The sequence below is a fragment of the Ruditapes philippinarum genome, unplaced genomic scaffold (genome assembly GCF_026571515.1).
Source record: "Ruditapes philippinarum isolate M1 unplaced genomic scaffold, ASM2657151v2 ctg1552_1_1_1_1, whole genome shotgun sequence".
Taxonomy (NCBI): domain Eukaryota; kingdom Metazoa; phylum Mollusca; class Bivalvia; order Venerida; family Veneridae; genus Ruditapes; species Ruditapes philippinarum.
In genome coordinates this window covers 152341-169775 of record NW_026852864.1, presented here as the reverse complement: position 1 = coordinate 169775, position 17435 = coordinate 152341, and the positions used below count along the sequence as shown (strand labels likewise).

At 33.0% G+C, this 17435-nt stretch overlaps 1 protein-coding gene across 1 annotated transcript; it reads right to left on the bottom strand.

The window, feature by feature from the left end:
- Positions 1-889: 889 nt before the first annotated feature.
- LOC132726611 (inhibitor of Bruton tyrosine kinase-like) lies at positions 890-16230 on the bottom strand. Its single transcript, XM_060711954.1, has 14 exons — positions 16114-16230; positions 11431-11978; positions 11100-11196; positions 10307-10446; positions 9856-9966; positions 9449-9534; positions 7772-7974; positions 7024-7201; positions 6316-6436; positions 5646-5835; positions 3241-3409; positions 2559-2664; positions 1384-1841; positions 890-1023 (listed from the first exon to the last, which is right to left on the bottom strand). The coding sequence occupies exons 2-14, from the start codon at positions 11752-11754 to the stop codon at positions 927-929; spliced, it is 2280 nt and encodes a 759-aa protein (XP_060567937.1). The 5' UTR covers positions 11755-11978; positions 16114-16230; the 3' UTR covers positions 890-926.
- Positions 16231-17435: the final 1205 nt, after the last annotated feature.

Here is a 17435-nt window from a genome sequence, read left to right as displayed (position 1 = left end):
AAATATACCATTGTACCCAGAATGCTCTATAACAGATTAGGAAATTACACCAGAAAGCTCTTATCAGATTGGAAATATACCAGAATGCTCTATACAGATTGGAAATATACCAGAATGCTCTATACAGATTGGAAATATACCAGAATGCTCTATACAGATTGGAAATATACCAGAATGCTCTAAACAGATAAGAAATATACCATGTACCAGAATGCTCTATACAGATAGGAAATACACCAGAAAGCTCTATACAGATAGAAAATATACCAGAATGCCCTATACAGCTGGGAAATGTACCAGAATGCTATATACTGATAGGAAATATACCAGAATGCTCTATACAGATAGAAAACATACCAGAATGCTCTATACAGATAGAAATATACCATGTACCAGAATGCTCTATACAGATAGGAAATACACCAGAAAGCTCTATACAGATAGAAAATATACCAGAATGCTCTATACAGATTGGAAATATAACAGAATGCTCTATACAGATAGGAAATATACCAGAATGCTCTATACAGATTGGAAATATACCAGAATGCTCTATACAGATAAGAAATATACCATGTACCAGAATGCTCTATACATCTAGCAAACCTGTCCATTTTCATTATCATGTCATGTTACTCTAATATTTTTTCACTTAACATTTTTTTTTAAATCATGCAGAAAAGGTACTGAAGTTTCTTGTATAAATTAATGTTGTTACTTTCAGTATAGCACACTGTTTATGTTTTGGGACAAAAAATCATGACACACTTTTTACAATGACAGTGCTTATTTGTAGCTTTACATCTTATTGATACTTATTCAATCTGAATATGTTTCAAATCCTGGAGTCGTCTATTAAGAACACTCTGAAGGTTTTGTTTTAAAAAAGTAACCTGGTTTTTGATGGAAAGATAAAGATTATTTGCTCACCTAAGTTTATTTCTGTCAAACCTGAGTGCTGTTTTAGGTATGCTTTTACCAGCTGAGCAAATCTGTCCTTTTTTATAACTCACACATCCTAGTCTAAAACAAACAGAAATATAGTATACAAATTTCCTACTTCAATACAATGAAAAACAGTATCATTATACTTATGCTTATATGGACAAAGTACCTTTTTTGCAAGTAAATCAGATAATAAGTTTTTTGTAAACTTAAGGAAACAATTAACAAAGACTATAAATTCAGTGTTTTCAATTTAAATTGACTGTTAAAAGTCTCTCTGCAGTAAAAAGAACTTTTTTCTAGCCATGTAATACAACTAAACTTCATTAATTTTTTTAAGCCATTTGTAGTTTCTTAGCATTTATAATCAGATAATTTAATATTTCTTTATTTTTATAGAAAAGATAAACCAAGAAACAACAAAGATTTGGAACATACCTTTTTGCCAGTCCTTTCACTCCCCATTTTTTCGCAACATCTAACAAAAGTTTAATTGGATTTCTTTCATGACTGTGATTTTCCTCGTGATTTTCTTTTCCTGCATGCTTCTTTTTCTTCTTCCCTTGCTGTACAATATGATATGCAGACAGTTTTTTATTACCCGCCACTACTTCAGAATCTCCGTCAAAATCATCCAAGTCTAATTGAAATATCTCGTCATGTTTTGTTGATTCTTCAGACAACACAAATTTAGCACCAATAGTTAAGAGATCACATGTATCAGTGTATACAAACTGTAGTAACTGTTCTAATATCTGAGGGTGAAGGTCATTTAGTTCTATTACAGGAATGTCCATTTCATTCAAAGTTTGTGATTTGTTGGCAAGAAGACTAGGAAAATTGGCACATCTGTTGACAAGTATATATTTATGCACAGGCCATCTCTGTTCATGTACCTATAAAATTGATCATTTTAATTAAGATTAGTTCAGTTTTAAATAATAGTGACACAGTTTATGTTATGATTCCCCTTTCCAGGTTAATAATTACCTTTCTGTGCATTGTTTCAGGTATTATAAATTAGAACAATGTGATTTTAAGTCCGCAGCAAAAAAAAAGGAAAAATGATCACTCTGCTACAAAAGCTCAACATTATTATATAAGCTAAGTTTAGAAAATAAACTTTTGCAACCATTATATAAATTCATTGCTGTTTGTTTGATTGGGTTTTATGTTGCACAGACACAGTATAGGTGATATGGCTACATTCCAGCTTTGCTGGTGGAGGATTATTTCAGGCACTAATGTGCACTTGAGTAGATTGCTGATGTTCCATAATTAATTCATGGCTGAATTGGGTTAAGGGGTAAATTGATAACTTACTGTTAAGAGCATTTTTGTATTCTGTACCAGTATCTTAATGTACCTTAGTTATGCCACATTTAAAAGTAACAGAGAATGATCTATCATGAGTGAATGCTGCATCAATTTTAGAAAACATGTACCACAATCTGGTTGAAATTTCAAAACTTGCAAAAAAATAAAAATAAAATAAATAAAAAAGTTAATGTACTTGCAACAATATGAAGAACGTAGGATCTTAGCTTGTTAGAGTGCAAATCTTACTAAAAGAATTCAGTTTTTGAAGAACAAAGATTCCTAACTTATTTTACCTGTAGAATCAGATCATGTATGAGATCATATTCATCCACTTCATCTAGAAGCTTACTAAAACATTCAGTCATCTCTGTGACACTGATTGAAGGAACATCAGTTAAACTGCAACAAAATTTACAGTAAGAATGCAATTTCTAAAAGAAAGAGTAGCATATGAAAAAGAATACAGAGTAAATAAACAAAGCTATTTCATAGTTAATTAATAATTCCCACTGAAACTATTTATGACATATTGGCAACACGCCAGCATAAATGAGTAAAATAGCAAACTCCAGCAATATACAAGCAGCTGTAGAACAATTAACCATCTTTAAGCTGTGGTTCAATAGTTAATTCAGTTAATGATAGATCTTGATTTCCCCTCGATCAAATCTAAAAACCCATGATAACAATTGACACTTACACAAAAAAAATACTTTATTTTTTCAACAATGCCAACAGTGTAAAGCTCTCTTTAAAATTGAGTATAGATATATAATATTTCCATGCATACTGTCAATACATGTATCTTTAATTAATACTTGATTTCAACTATTCGTATAAGTTTATATCAATACGATAATACTAAGCTAAATTTATAAATCTATGACCATTTTGTCATAAGACTATAAAAACAAATATCAATGCACTGAACATCTTCTGTCATTTATATGAAAAGCGATATATAATTTTTTTTACCAATAATTGGGCATAGTTTGTAGTGTGGCAAAGTCCCGCCCCTTCTTATCTCCCGTTATATACATGGCTCGATGTACGTTTGGTACTTTTCTAACTTGTAGTTCCTCCGTCTCCTCTTGCATCAATAAATCCATCAGTGACATGCGCCCAAATTCTCCTTCATTTGATTCTAAAATTCAAATTCTAAAATAGTCACACTAAGAAATGAGTATCATTCTTAAATATTAAGAAAACTAAACAAGTCTATGTTTGTGCATGAAGTAGATTTGCCAATTTGTATGCCTTCAGATGAACCAAACATTTCAAGAAAATCAACTTTGAGAGAAATGAATTAAGATTTTAAGAACAAGAGGGCCATGATGGCCCTGAGGTTGCTCACCTGTATATAGGCCCCCCCCCAACCCCCCCCCCCCCAACGTTGCAGGGCCAATTTAACCCAAGGGCTTTTATTTGCACAAACTTGGTAGACACCCATAAGAAGATGTTTCATGCTAAACAACTAAGCTCTAGCTCATTGGGCTTTTTAAAAGAAGATTTTTTTTAAGTTTTTACTATACACATATAGTTAAAAACAATGACACCCCTGGGGCCGGGCCAGGGCTTTTATTTGAACAAACTTTGAAGACACTTACTAAAAGATGTTTCATGCTTAATATCTAAACTCTAGCTATTTGGGTTTTTTCAAAGAAGATTTTAAGTTTTTGCTATACACATAGCGGGGCCAATTTTGACCCCAGGGCTTTTATTTGAACAAACTTGGTAGTCACCCATTAGAACATGTTTCATGCTAAATATCTTAGCTCTAGCTCTTTGGGTTCTTTAAAAGAAGATATTTAAAGTTTTTACTATATGCATATAGGGAAAATCAATGACCCCCCGGGGCGGGGCCAATTTTGACCCCAGGGCTTTTATTTGAACAAACTTGGTAGACACCTATTAGAACATGTTTCATGCTAAATATCTTAGCCATAGCTCTTTGAGATCTTTAAAAGAAGGTTTTTTAAGTTTTTACTATATGCATATAGGGAAAATCAATGACCCCCCGGGGTGGGGCCAATTTTGACCCCAGGGCTTTTATTTGAACAAACTTGGTAGACACTCATTAGAACATGTTTCATGCTAAATATCTTAGCTCTAACTCTTTTGGTTCTTTAAAAGAAGATTTTTTAAGTTTTTACTATATGCATATAGGGAAAATCAATGACCCCCTGGGGCGGGGCCAATTTTGACCCCAGGGCTTTTATTTGAACAAACTTGGTAGACACCTATTAGAACATGTCTGATGCTCAATATCTTAGCCATAGCTCTTTGAGTTCTTTAAAAGATTTGAGTTCTTTAAAAGAAGATTTTTTAAGTTTTTGCTATACACATGTAAGGAAAATCAATGACCTCCGGGGCGGGGCCAATTTTGACCCCAGGGCTTTTATTTGAACAAACTTGGTAGTCACCCATTAGAACATGTTTCATGCTAAAATCTTAGCTCTAGCTCTTTGGGTTCTTTAAAAGAAGATATTTAAAGTTTTTACTATATGCATATAGGGAAAATCAATGACCCCCAGGGGCGGGGCCAATTTTGACCCCAGGGCTTTTATTTGAACAAACTTGGTAGACACTCACTAGAAGATGTTTCATGCCAAATATCTAAGCTCTAGCTCTTATGGTTTTTTAAAAGAAGATATTTAAAGCTTTTTCTTTCGGTTGCCATGGCAACCAGAGTTCTGCATGGAATAAAATTCTTTGAACAATTTTTAAAGGTGACCACCAAAGGAACATTCCTGTGAAGTTTGGATGAAATTGGCTTAGTGGTTTATGAGGAGATGTCATTTAAAGTAAAAGTTTACGGACGGACGATGGACGACGGACGGACGCCGGACGAAAAGCGATCACAAAAGCTCACCCTGTCACTTTGTGACAGGTGAGCTAAAAATAAGAAATATTCACAATTCAAGAAATAATTTACAAATTATATGCAACTAATGACTGATTTTGCAGTATTTATCACCATATTTCTACTGTGTGACTAATGCAGTAGGGGATAGTTTTGCATAATTTTACCCTTTTTTGGTAATTTAATGGAATGAACATGTTGTTTGCAATGAGAAAATTATTTTTTTGATTTGACAATATTTTAATGCCTTAAATACATTTTCATTTTTTTTATATGAAAATTATCAAGAATCTGGAGGGATGCTTTTTTAAATTACAACACAATTTTGGCAGCTTTTCATTGAATTATGCCATGTTATTAAGGAAATGGGCTCTTATCTTCTAAAGTTCACTGAATGTTTTCCATTGTATTTTTAGACAATGACGATTATGAAAAGTGAAATTTTTTTTTTATCTGACTGGAAAATAAATTTAATTCTTCCTAAGTTACAATATTACAATTGTGATAATAGACAAACCTTTTGTAACACTTGAAGATTCTCTCACAGGTGTCGGTTTATTAGACATTGGACATATAAACACCTCACCTAGATCTGTTACTATGGCAACACTGTTCTCGGACAGGATGAAATCTTTTACATACAACTGTCTCTTTATCAGCCAATGAGCTCGCTTCAAACTAGGACTCTTCTCATGCCAGATAAACACCTATAATTATACTTTCTCATTATTATTGAGTACAAATAAATCCTATGATAAACATTTCAATTTATCTGATATCATGTACTCAGTGCATGTTCTGAATTAAAACCAATGCAAGTTTGTCATGAAATATAAGTTTATTTGACAAAGAACAACAGGTAAGGCTGTTAAAGAAATGACTATAAAGAAAATAACATATCTATAGAAGGAACTCCAATTTAATTGATCAAAAGTAGCTCAAATTATTTGTAATTTCTTTTACTCAAAATAAAGGAAATTTGAAATTTGTAAGAATGAATATGTGGTTTATTATTTTGTAGTGTATCTCATTTGCAACTCCAAAAAATAAGTTGTGTTGACCAAAATAAAAGCATCAACTATGTTTCCTTATATGACATTCAAAGGCATTTCAAGTTTAAAAGAAAACACTTTAAGACAATTCTTCCTAAGTAGATGCTAAAACACCAGAAAAATGTAAGCTTATACCTTGCCCGAGGTGTTAAGATAACTGATGATGAGTTGTCTACCACCATTTTCCCTCAGAATCTGTGAGTCTGTATGATCTAAGTTACCACCGACCACACATAACCTCTGAATATCTGCACGACTGAAACCAAGAAATCTTGTCTTAATACATGTATTGTAATACTATCAATGTTGATCATTCTTATCTTGTAAATTGAGATTTTAGTCACTATGACTCTTCAACGGTTTTATATTTCAAACTTTACTGGTGAAGGGATACTTCAAGTCAGCTTTCATGTAGTCTTTCAGTAATACAAAGCCACCCATTAGTATATATCCAAACTTAAGTGTAACATTGCTGTAAATTGTTCTCTTTAATTTGAATGTATAACACTAGCCAGGGATTCAGGCATTGTTTTTGCTTATTCATAACATGCACGCTGTTTAATACTCATTTGTGTTATTGATAGTATCAATAGTGTTGACTTTCGAAACAAAAGCACATTAAAAATCAATATGCTAAAACTCAGGCTAGAATTACACTAGTAATGAGTCGAACTGTCCACATATCTTTTGAAAAACCTTATATAACATTCTATGATCAAGAAAAGCAGAATACCAATGCACTGTTAACCATACTATCATTTTTAGCAGATTTCAGGAAATCTTAATAGGGCTTGAAAATATATAACTATAAAAACAATCCTATAGACAGGTAATAAAACTTACTTAGAAGCCATTTTTCTACATTGATATTCATGTAAGACATATATCTCTCCGTCAGCAGTTAGTACGACTGTAGCGGCATCGGAACATTTTACAGATACTATTGTCACCTCCTTCATGTTTAACCAGGATACTTGTCGTAATTGACTTATCTTTCTGTCACCCTTAGGCTTTGCATGACCTTTTAAAAATCAACAGGAAATTTATTTTTCATTTATCTCTGTATCATTGCCTTTACAAGAATGAAGTTGAAAAACGTTTAGGCAGGTACAAATTTTCATCTTACAAACGTTTATTAATAACTTTAATAATATTCAATAAAAGAAACTGACCTACACATATCCATAATATCAAGACATTTGATGAAAGTTAATAAGCAAAAAGTCTGATATTTCAATGTCTGCTTACATTCAAGTTACTAACCTGTATAAAGTTACAAGTCACAATTTTCTGGGTTATTATATCTTAGAAATAAAGAAGGACTCAATATGTAACTCTGTGCTTTATAACTGGCACAAACAGACAATTTCAATAAGCTTGCTAGATGAATAGCCTCTTTATATGAAAAAACATTCAACAACCCATTATAGGATTACAGGACTGGTATTAGATCATACAGCAGGGAAGGGGTAGCTGATTTAAAAGTCAGAACCTTTACCCAAAAAGCTTTTTACATTAAATCATACAAACATGAATAAATCATACAATCTTGTGATAAATTCACACAAGAATTTTTCCAGCTTTGTCTTACCTAGCTGTCCAGCATTAAGACCACAGGTAAAAGCCGCTGTTGATGTATGGAGAACCGTGTGGAATCGTCCAGCACAGATTCCAATTATGTTTCTACCTTTAATTGTCTTACAGTTGATTGGTTTGGGAACGAGACATAGGTCAGGGGTCGGATGTTGACCTAGCTGGTGACATGAATTTGTTCCACAGCTGTACACTGTACCACTATAACACACATATAAAACTTCTATTAAATACTAGAAAAATCACATAGTAAAATAAAATGGACAGGCCCTGGTAACAGGATAAACTGTAGACTATAAACAAGTAAAATGACAATAAATGATATTATACACATGTAAATTAGAAAATACATACACACACTGAACACATGGTAAGAGCTACATGTACAAACTTGGAAATGGGAAGGGCTTAATCTAATGTTGTAAGAACTTGTTGCCCAACCCATTTGCATTTTGATATATATTCATTATTTGTATGATATATTTGTAAACATGTATTAAATGCAATAAAATATGTTTAAACTAAACAAACTTGTAATGAAATATGAACAACAAGACAAAGTAACAAGTTTGCACTACTAGGATGACCTAAACAACATGTTGGTAAAATATTTCATCACATTAACCAAGGCACAGATGTGTAATAAAGCCATTTAATAAAAACAATATTTCACTAGTGTAATAACTTTTCGATTTTTTTTAGTTCAGTGTAAGATCTGAATATATATTTCACTGAGTGAGCACCAAAAGGTATCTTTCACGAGTGAAATATGAACTTTTGGTGTTCACAAGGTGAAAACTAAACTAACCAGACTTTCTTTTTACAAGTATATGCAAAGAAATCTAATACTAAATGAAAATAGCACCAAATAAAAATAATACAACACAACGTCATTTACGACGTCACTAAGTTGGGTTTCCAGCACTTTGCACGCTGGTATTTCACTGAATCAACATAACAGGCTTAGATTCAAAACAGTGAAAATTATCAAATTTATAATTTCACTGTTTCAAACAGTGAAATATCAGTTTTATATTTCACTGATTTCTATAAACCACTGAAAGGCATGTAATAAACTGTTCTTATTTTTAGATATGTGAAAATAGAAAATTAAATTCATGTAGTTTCAATACTAAAATAATTGAACTTGTTAAATAAAACAATATTATGCTTGCCAGAGGCTCGAATAATTTTATTTTATTCAACTTGTTCAATAAATTTAGTATTAAATCTACTCTCATTTAATATCCTCTATATATAAAACTAACAGGATATAATATATACACTTATAACAGGACATTGTGCTTTAACTGATAAGGATGTAAAATTTATTTAAGCTACATAATGAGTATTTCTCTTAAAAATATATGATATTACCAAATGGATATGCAAGTTATAAAATAAAAGTTGTATCACTTTTCTTTATTATACCAGACAGATAGATAACAAGATTTAAGTTTAGCAAGCACGCATGGCAAGGAAGTTATCTACATCTCTGATTATACTAAATGTAAAGCAAATATAAGTATAGATATAATAGAAAAGAAATAAATTACTGATTTTTATCCATAACTTTGCTCTTTTTTCACATTGATATTCAAAACACAGATTTGAACAATTATAACACGTATTCACATTACTTATTGGAACATATGAACAAATGTAACATGTATACCTTTGACATAGAAACAGTGTATGATCTCTTGCTGCAGCTATTTCAACAACTTCCTCACTTTTCAAACCATCCACCTGCTTTGGTACCTGTAACATTTAGTTTAAACTTATTTATTTCAAGTCAATTCGAAGCTTACACACTGCTTGATTTCACGCATGGGCCTTCTATTCTTAAAGAAATATACATAGTAACATACATTATTCTTTCGTACAGATATTTTGGATTTTTTTGTTTAAATTCAAACAAATAATTTCATAAAGTACAGGCAGCCGAAACATACTTTTGTACACTGAAACTTTCTGCAAAGCAAAATATATGAGAAGTGTGCTAGAGCACTGACTTTAGATCTTCAATAGAAGTCAAACAAAATTTCACACTAGAAATAAATGAAAAATATGTTTTCTTACCAGACAAGTTTCTTCAACAGGATGTCCAAGACGTCCACCAAGACCATGACCACAGGTATATACAGAACCTTCTGTAGTAAGGAACACTGTGTGGTACTTACACATTACTACCTATAACATATTATATCAAATACTTATAAAATCTATCAGTACATGCGTCCTTGCTCCTTAAATTGACATTTTTTGAGGATTATTACAGTTCAATACCATTTACATGAATTGTAATACTATGCCTACTTAAAAACTTGTTTTATTTATGAAACCTGGAATAGGAGTCTGTCAATGAGAATCACATCTTTATTTGTCTCATGTTTTTGCATTGAAAATAATATAACAACTTGGATCAACATTAAATACAACTTTGAAAGTTTGGTTCTAAACTTTGAACCGGTGCTAAGCGTTCACAATTTCATTAGAAGCATAAATTACAGACCGCAGCTATTTTAATTACCTGTTTTACGCCAACATGTTTTTTGCGAAACTCATCTACCACCTCTGGGGCATTTCTTCCCATCTCAATGCTGTGACCAAGGGTGAAATTAGAGTTATCTCCCCATGTAAACACTTCATGTCTGGATGTGCTCTCGTAAACTGATAATATTGACAAAATATATACATACCTATATATCTACATGTATATATCTAACCATCTATCTGCTAAATTTCTGTAATTGATTTACAACGTTTTGCAGTCCACTCAAAGTTGAAGGGATCATTTCAATGTCAAAATACAAAAATTGAGCTGCAAACAGTAAAGTGCCGGTTAGACATGCTGACCTGTCTCTAAATTGGTGTCAAATGTTTATAACTTTCAGTTGGTTAATGGCTAAACTCTCATTCAAAAATAAAAAAATCACTATATATCAAATTCAGTACCGTTATTTGCATGGATTTTTCACCTTATATAACAGAGGATGCCTATAAAAGGCCTCGACTCAGTAGTTTCTTTAAAATCATGCAGTGTTCCAAAAAATTTGAACTTATACTAGCTTTTTTCTTTTCTTAAATCAGGCATTTTAGCAATAGTTTTTCCCAAAATCAAAGGTCTAAGGCTCTTCCCAATTAAGAGAGAAAATTCCCCGATTAGAGCCTGTTTTGTATAAAAACTGTCAACTTTAATTCTTTTTTTAGGATACTTGGTCCCACATATATAATTTCAGCAGTTGTTGATTCTTATATTTTCTTTTCCAACAGACAATAGTGTTAATACAAATGTAATTAAATTCAAATATACATGTACATACCTGGAGCAGGAACATTTTCTATCAACACTCGATCTTTCATTGCTATATCTAAAGGACCAAGACCCTCATGATCTCTTGTGTACAAATCACTCTTGTACTGAAAGTATACAAAAATACCCATATCATTTTAAATGGTAATGTAACATATAGTACAGATATTAGCCTGCATCAAGACACATCACTTACCAACATTTCCAATCTATGGGGAAAGTACAAAGTAAACCACACATTTATGTGCATATAATTTTGTACTACAGGTCAAGAATTTAAATTTACACTGGTTTAATTTGTTAAGAATTCATGAATTGTACTGAAAATAAATTAAACAAACCTGTATAAGAAGTCTTGCTGTTGCAAGTTGGCCATAAAACAAGGCTCTATGTAAAGCAGTCCAACCACTCTCTAAATCTTTCTTAGTGACATCTCCATGCATGGCTTCCATCAACCACTCAACCAGGTCCACCTTCCCACATGATGCAGCCATGTGCAGGGCTGTTCTGCCCTGCATATCTGATAACTGAGCCCCATTATAGCATAAATTAGTGTAAGCTTGAACTTCCAACAGATTTCCTTTACTAATGGCAACATTCAATTCATATGCATGTTTTCTGGACCGGCACTTTGGCCCACACTCCATCATCATTTTTGCAGGCATTTTGCACTTGTATTCCTAGTCTGTTTATAATTCTGTCAAAATAACTTGATCTTGTCCTTTCAATACTTTATATAGATATCTGTCAATTGATTGTACAGTCTTTTATCCAGGCTTGGAATTCATATTTATTCAGGCTAGCACAATCAGATCTGTTGCTTGCCCCCCATGGATGGGGCAAATCATCCTTACTCTTGACTTAACACTCCATAATTGCAAAAAGTAGCCTGAAAAAAATGAAATATTGTATTATACATATAACATTGTTGTTTACCAACAACAGCAACAACATATAGTCTCAGTCTGCAGACAGCAAACTAGACTTTTCTCAGTGCTGGATAGTAAAACAATACTAGGATCCTACATATTACTGGACAAAATATGATGTTTTTTTATCTGTAACTTTTATCTAAAATAATAAAAAAAAATGGAATTTTACCAAAATAATTTTGGGTTCTTAATACACTTAAACATTACTTTACCAAACATGAAATTAAACATTTGACCGTAGAAATGTGTCTTTAAGGTAGGGAATTATAACAGAAAAAAAAATCGTGTAGACAACTCAATTTACCAGACATTGTGTTTCAAAATTTTTTAAGTTGTGAATTTGAATTAATCTTTAAAAAATCAGCAAGGAAACTACGACTATTGAATGGCAAGGTTTAGATATGAAAAAAAACCCCAGTATGTCACTAGAAATAGACATTAGGCAGCCATGCCTGTTACGAAAAGACCAATATATAAGGTGTAATTAAAATTAACACTATTAACTCAATTAACATATTGATTCTTCATGATCCTTCAACTTATGAAACATTTTGATATTCAAATGGAATTCTGTTCTTTGTCATACAGTTTCATTTTGGTCATCATATAGCATGCTACAAAAGCCATAACATCTATTTTATTTACATTTCATGTAGAGTGTCCTCTCATCCGGGCGTAACCCGTTCTCTTATGTTTTTAATTTGCATTTCTTTGTAAAAGAAAACAACCAGATACTGTTTGGACTAAATTTTTATCATTTAAATCTGTTACGATTGTCTCCTGAGGTACCGTTGAGAAGAATTAAAAGTAAAACCTATCTAAAATAATTTAATACGCGGAAAGTCCTAGCAGGGCCGAAGATCCTATACCTAATGAGCTGTGAAAAAATCCTTAAATAACTGGGCGCCGCCATTTTGAAATCCTTTTGAGCTAAATATAGATTTCACAGCGCTTTAAATGAGCGTCTACATAATTCAGACTATTGCTAGCAGACGCATGCTTAATAACACTTCCGGTGATAAAATGATGTACAAAATCAGAAAATAAACATTCATTTCATTCATAAGAACTATAGTATCGATGATAAATGTAAACAAGGGTGCCATAGTCACAAAATACGCCCGTTTACGAAAGCTTTAGATGGAGATGGGGGCATTATGGATAAGTGTTATCTAGCAAGCAAGTTTTTATTCTTGGCACTGTTTTGTTAAATGAACCTTAAAACAAATCAGTAGGGAAGATATGCACAGGAAGTGTGACCTTGACCTTGGTCGCAGGGACCTGAATTTTATGCACGGCACTCAGCCTCACAATGATGATCATTTGTGCCAAATTATATTGAAATCCCTCTATGCATGTAGAAGTTTTGCTCCAGACAAGCGTTTTTCTATGAGCTCTAACTGTGACCTTCACCTTTGACCTAGAGACTTGGTTCATGTGCAGGGCACTACGTCTCATGGTGGTGAACAATTCTATAAAGTAACATTAAAATTCCTCCATGCATGTAGAAATTATGCTCCGGACAACATCTGGATATTTAATCATCTCCAGTGACCTTGACCTTGCAAATATTAACCTAAATTAAATGTGTCACACCTGTAGTCATGATAGTTACCATTTGTGCTACAATCCATCAATAAATGATGACTAAATGGTCCCTATACACATCTTCAAATTTTTATCTGAACTTTGACCTCTATGTGTAACCTTGACTTTGGTCGCAGGGATCTGAATTTTGCGTGCGACACTCAGCCTCACAATGGTGAACATTTGTGCCAAGTTATATTGAAATCCCCCTATGAATGTAGAAGTTTTGCTCCGGACAAGCGTTTTTCAATGAGCTCTAAGTGTGACCTTGACCTTTGACCTAGAGACCTAGTTCATGTGCGTGACATGGCTTCTCATAATGGTGAACATTTCTATGAAATTTCATTAAAATCCCTCCATGCGTGTAGGAGATATGCTCCGGACAAAATCTGGATATTTCATCATCTTTAGTGACCTTGACCTTGTATATATTGACCTAAATTATATGTATCACAGCCATAGTCTTGATAATGACCATTTGTGTTACAATCCCTCAATAAATGATGACTAAATGGTCCATATACACATCTTCATATTTTTATCTGAACTTTGACCTCTATGTGTGACCTTGACCTTGGCCGCAAGGACCTGAATCTTGCGCGCGACACTCTGCCTCACAATGGTGAACATTTGTGCCAAGTAATATTGAAATCCCTCTATACATGTGGAAGTTTTGCTCCAGACAAGCATTTTTGAATGAGCTCTAAGTGTGACCTTGACCTTTGACCTAGAGACCTGGTTCATGTGCGCGACACTGCTCCTCATAGTGGTGAACATTTCTATAAAGTTTCATTAAAATCCCTCCATACATGTAGGAGATATGCTCCGGACAAAATTGGAGGCCGCCCGCCCGCCAGGGGCGTTCCCATAATACGTCCCGTTTTTCAAACGGGCGTATAAAAGTTACTTTTAAATCTTTTTTGATAAATTAGCACATTAAAAATAACGTAAAAACAACACATGTGATTAGAGATGAACAGAAAATGGCGGACAGGATTTTCCAAACGCTGACGCATGTGCAGTGGTCCCTCTTCCGATGATAGGTTGAACACCACCATAAGTTGAACACCACCATAATTTATTTGTTTCTGTTTATGGTACAAAATACCTGCATTTACTTATTAACGAATTGCATGATAGATCTAAGTTAACTTGTACCCTAAACATGTTATGCTTAAATCATAAATCATAAGAGCTTTCCGCGCCATAGGTAGCACCTAATTTCATATAAGTATATACTGGAGTAATGCCTTATATTCGCTTCTAAACAAGTGTCTGTGTATAAAGCCTGTTCGCTGAAGTCTCTAGCTATCGGTAGAGCGGCTGAATGGTGTTCCGAGGTCCCGGGTTCACGTCCCGGTCAGGCTGCACATAATTTGTTCTCACGCTGCGGCCTGTGACTGACTAAAACCCATTTAAATTTGAAAAAGACTCATACAATCATCAGTGTCTATTTTAGGATTTGAAAAATAAGAGGGATTTTTTTCTAAAAGTCAAAATTTAGTAGATCTACATTTGTTGATTTTTTCCCTTCTGTCTCTATGTAAAATTGTCCCCCTGCCTCTCGAAAAATAGGGGTGAATTCTCAAAAATAGGGGTGAATCCCACAGGGAAATCTGTCATAATTTTATTTAATCTATATATATAATATATTAAAACAAGGGATACAAGTCGTGGCCTCGCACTACCAGCACTAGTCCTATAAATATGACGTCGCTTTGAGATATTTTTGCTTCTGGGCAAAGCAACGTCATATCGAAATTGCTCAAAAACCCATAGCATGTTCCGCCAGAAAATCGGGCGGAACGAAAAACAATGAAGACAGCGTGTATTTACATATTTTTTGACCTATTTATGAACAAAACTAAAAAATAAATACCTTTTGTCAAAATAATTAAACTGTCACATCCGAAAAATCATGATTAAATCCTCTCATGTATTTCAATTCCTTTTACAGCCGATAAACAAATGGCGGTCGTAAAGTGCGCGAAATCTGATTGGCTAATTCAAATGCAAGCGTTTAACTGAGTCAGAACAATCTAACGGAATATTTTTTTAACGAAATAATTGCCCATGCACCGTCAGTGTGTTCGAATATATTTTCCGTTCAAAAATTTGGAATCAATCTGTAAAGCACCTTGCTTAACCAGTATGGCTGATAGACAAAATAGATTGATGTTTATATTTGATTTTAAATTGATAAGTTCATCGTTTGACAGTTTTTGTGTATGATTGAGCATGAAATTGAAAGAAAATATGATAAGCTTTTGAATAAAGCTTGAAAGGCAGGACAATAGACATTTTTTGAATTTTTTATGATGCTATGCGTTTTTGAGCAATAACTATTAGACGTCAGGCTTGACCGACAAAAACTATAACAAGCCTGTAACGTCTAATATATTGGACTATACCAGCACGGGTTCGTAAAATGCATTCACACGTGTAAACTGTATAAAATATCCTCTAATAACGAATTGAAAATGAGTAAAATTTTTAAAAGCTTACTCAATTCATGATTTAAAACAGACGATAAAATGACATTTGGCAACAACAGTATATTTTGTCAAGTTGTGCAACAAAATTTGTCCGGTAGCCGCCATATTGAATCGTGGGATATTCTCTACAATTTCATAAGTGAAACCTTTGAATATACGGCATTAATTATACAAAAAAATGTTAATTACTGTAATATTAAAGAAAGAAAAATCAACTAAATATTAAAACGAGCTTAAATTTGGTAATGTAAATAAGGATTTGATTTATTTTTATAAATTGGTTCAGAGACTATATTTTTTGACACTTAGCGGGAAATTTCTACACTAAATTAAACCGTACCGTACCGTGCATTACATTCCAAACACTCATTCGGCCAATCGTTTGTTCATTAAAAAAATAAGTGCACTTGACTGTTTCATATTGCGAAGGAGTGGATTTAGTTTAAACATATTTTATTCCTTTCAATTTTTACAATATGTACAATGTAAATATATAGAGTGGAGTGGATTATTAATGCATACCTTTTTCCTGTTGTTTGGCTTACCTGTAGTATTTACTGTTATTTTATAGTGTTACAAATTAAAATGGCTTTGATGGAAAGTTGTAGACCGTGGCAAGCAAACACTCATGAAATCCCTTACGTGAGAAATGCATGGGGAAATGTTGTGTTCAGTACTCTACCATATGAAAATGTACCTGTTTAATTTGTTAACAAATTAAAAAGTACTTGTCACAGGGGGAGAACAATGTGCAGTCTGACCTGGACTCGATCCTGGGACGTTTGCGTTCTACCGACTGAGTTTTACGACAGCTTACACTTATTCTCCGCTACATAGTGAACAGTTCTTAACTGTGACATACATGTACTTATGCGTATTAGATTTTTAGATTTTCAATATTTTAGCTAATGTACATATAAAACACATCCTAAAAGAGATATAAACTTTTGGTTATTACCACATGTCGGGGCCTCTCTTTAAATAATTCCGTTAACAGTTAGTTTCAGCCCATTACAGTTATACAGTCATACTCTTTAGAACCACACTAATGCCTTTATCTTTATTTAATTTTACCCATGAAATATGGTGCTATATCAGTCAAAGATATTTCATATTTTAAAAATAAATAAATATGAAATATTAAATATGAAAGTGGGCGGAGTCAAAACTCATATTTATTCTAAGGAACTTTTTTCGCCATTTTGTTTGAAAAATCTGATAAATATAAAGCAACTTTTGTTGAATTTTGTTTTGAAAACTATAAGAGATATCTTTAAATTTAAGTGTATGCCCAATCTGTTGACTATTCAAAAAATATGTGGAGTTAGTGTA

What these genes read in the sequence shown, in the direction of transcription:
- LOC132726611 (XM_060711954.1), bottom strand. Translation starts at nt 11,754, where the DNA reads ATGCCTGCAAAAATGATGATGGAGTGTGGGCCAAAGTGCCGGTCCAGA. An exon ending in TCTTAATGCTGGACAGCTAG is followed by an intron (nt 7,202 to 7,771) that starts GTAAGACAAAGC and finishes GATTTTTAAAAG; the next exon opens with GTCATGCAAAGCCTAAGGGT. An exon ending in ATCTTAACACCTCGGGCAAG is followed by an intron (nt 5,836 to 6,315) that starts GTATAAGCTTAC and finishes GTATAATTATAG; the next exon opens with GTGTTTATCTGGCATGAGAA.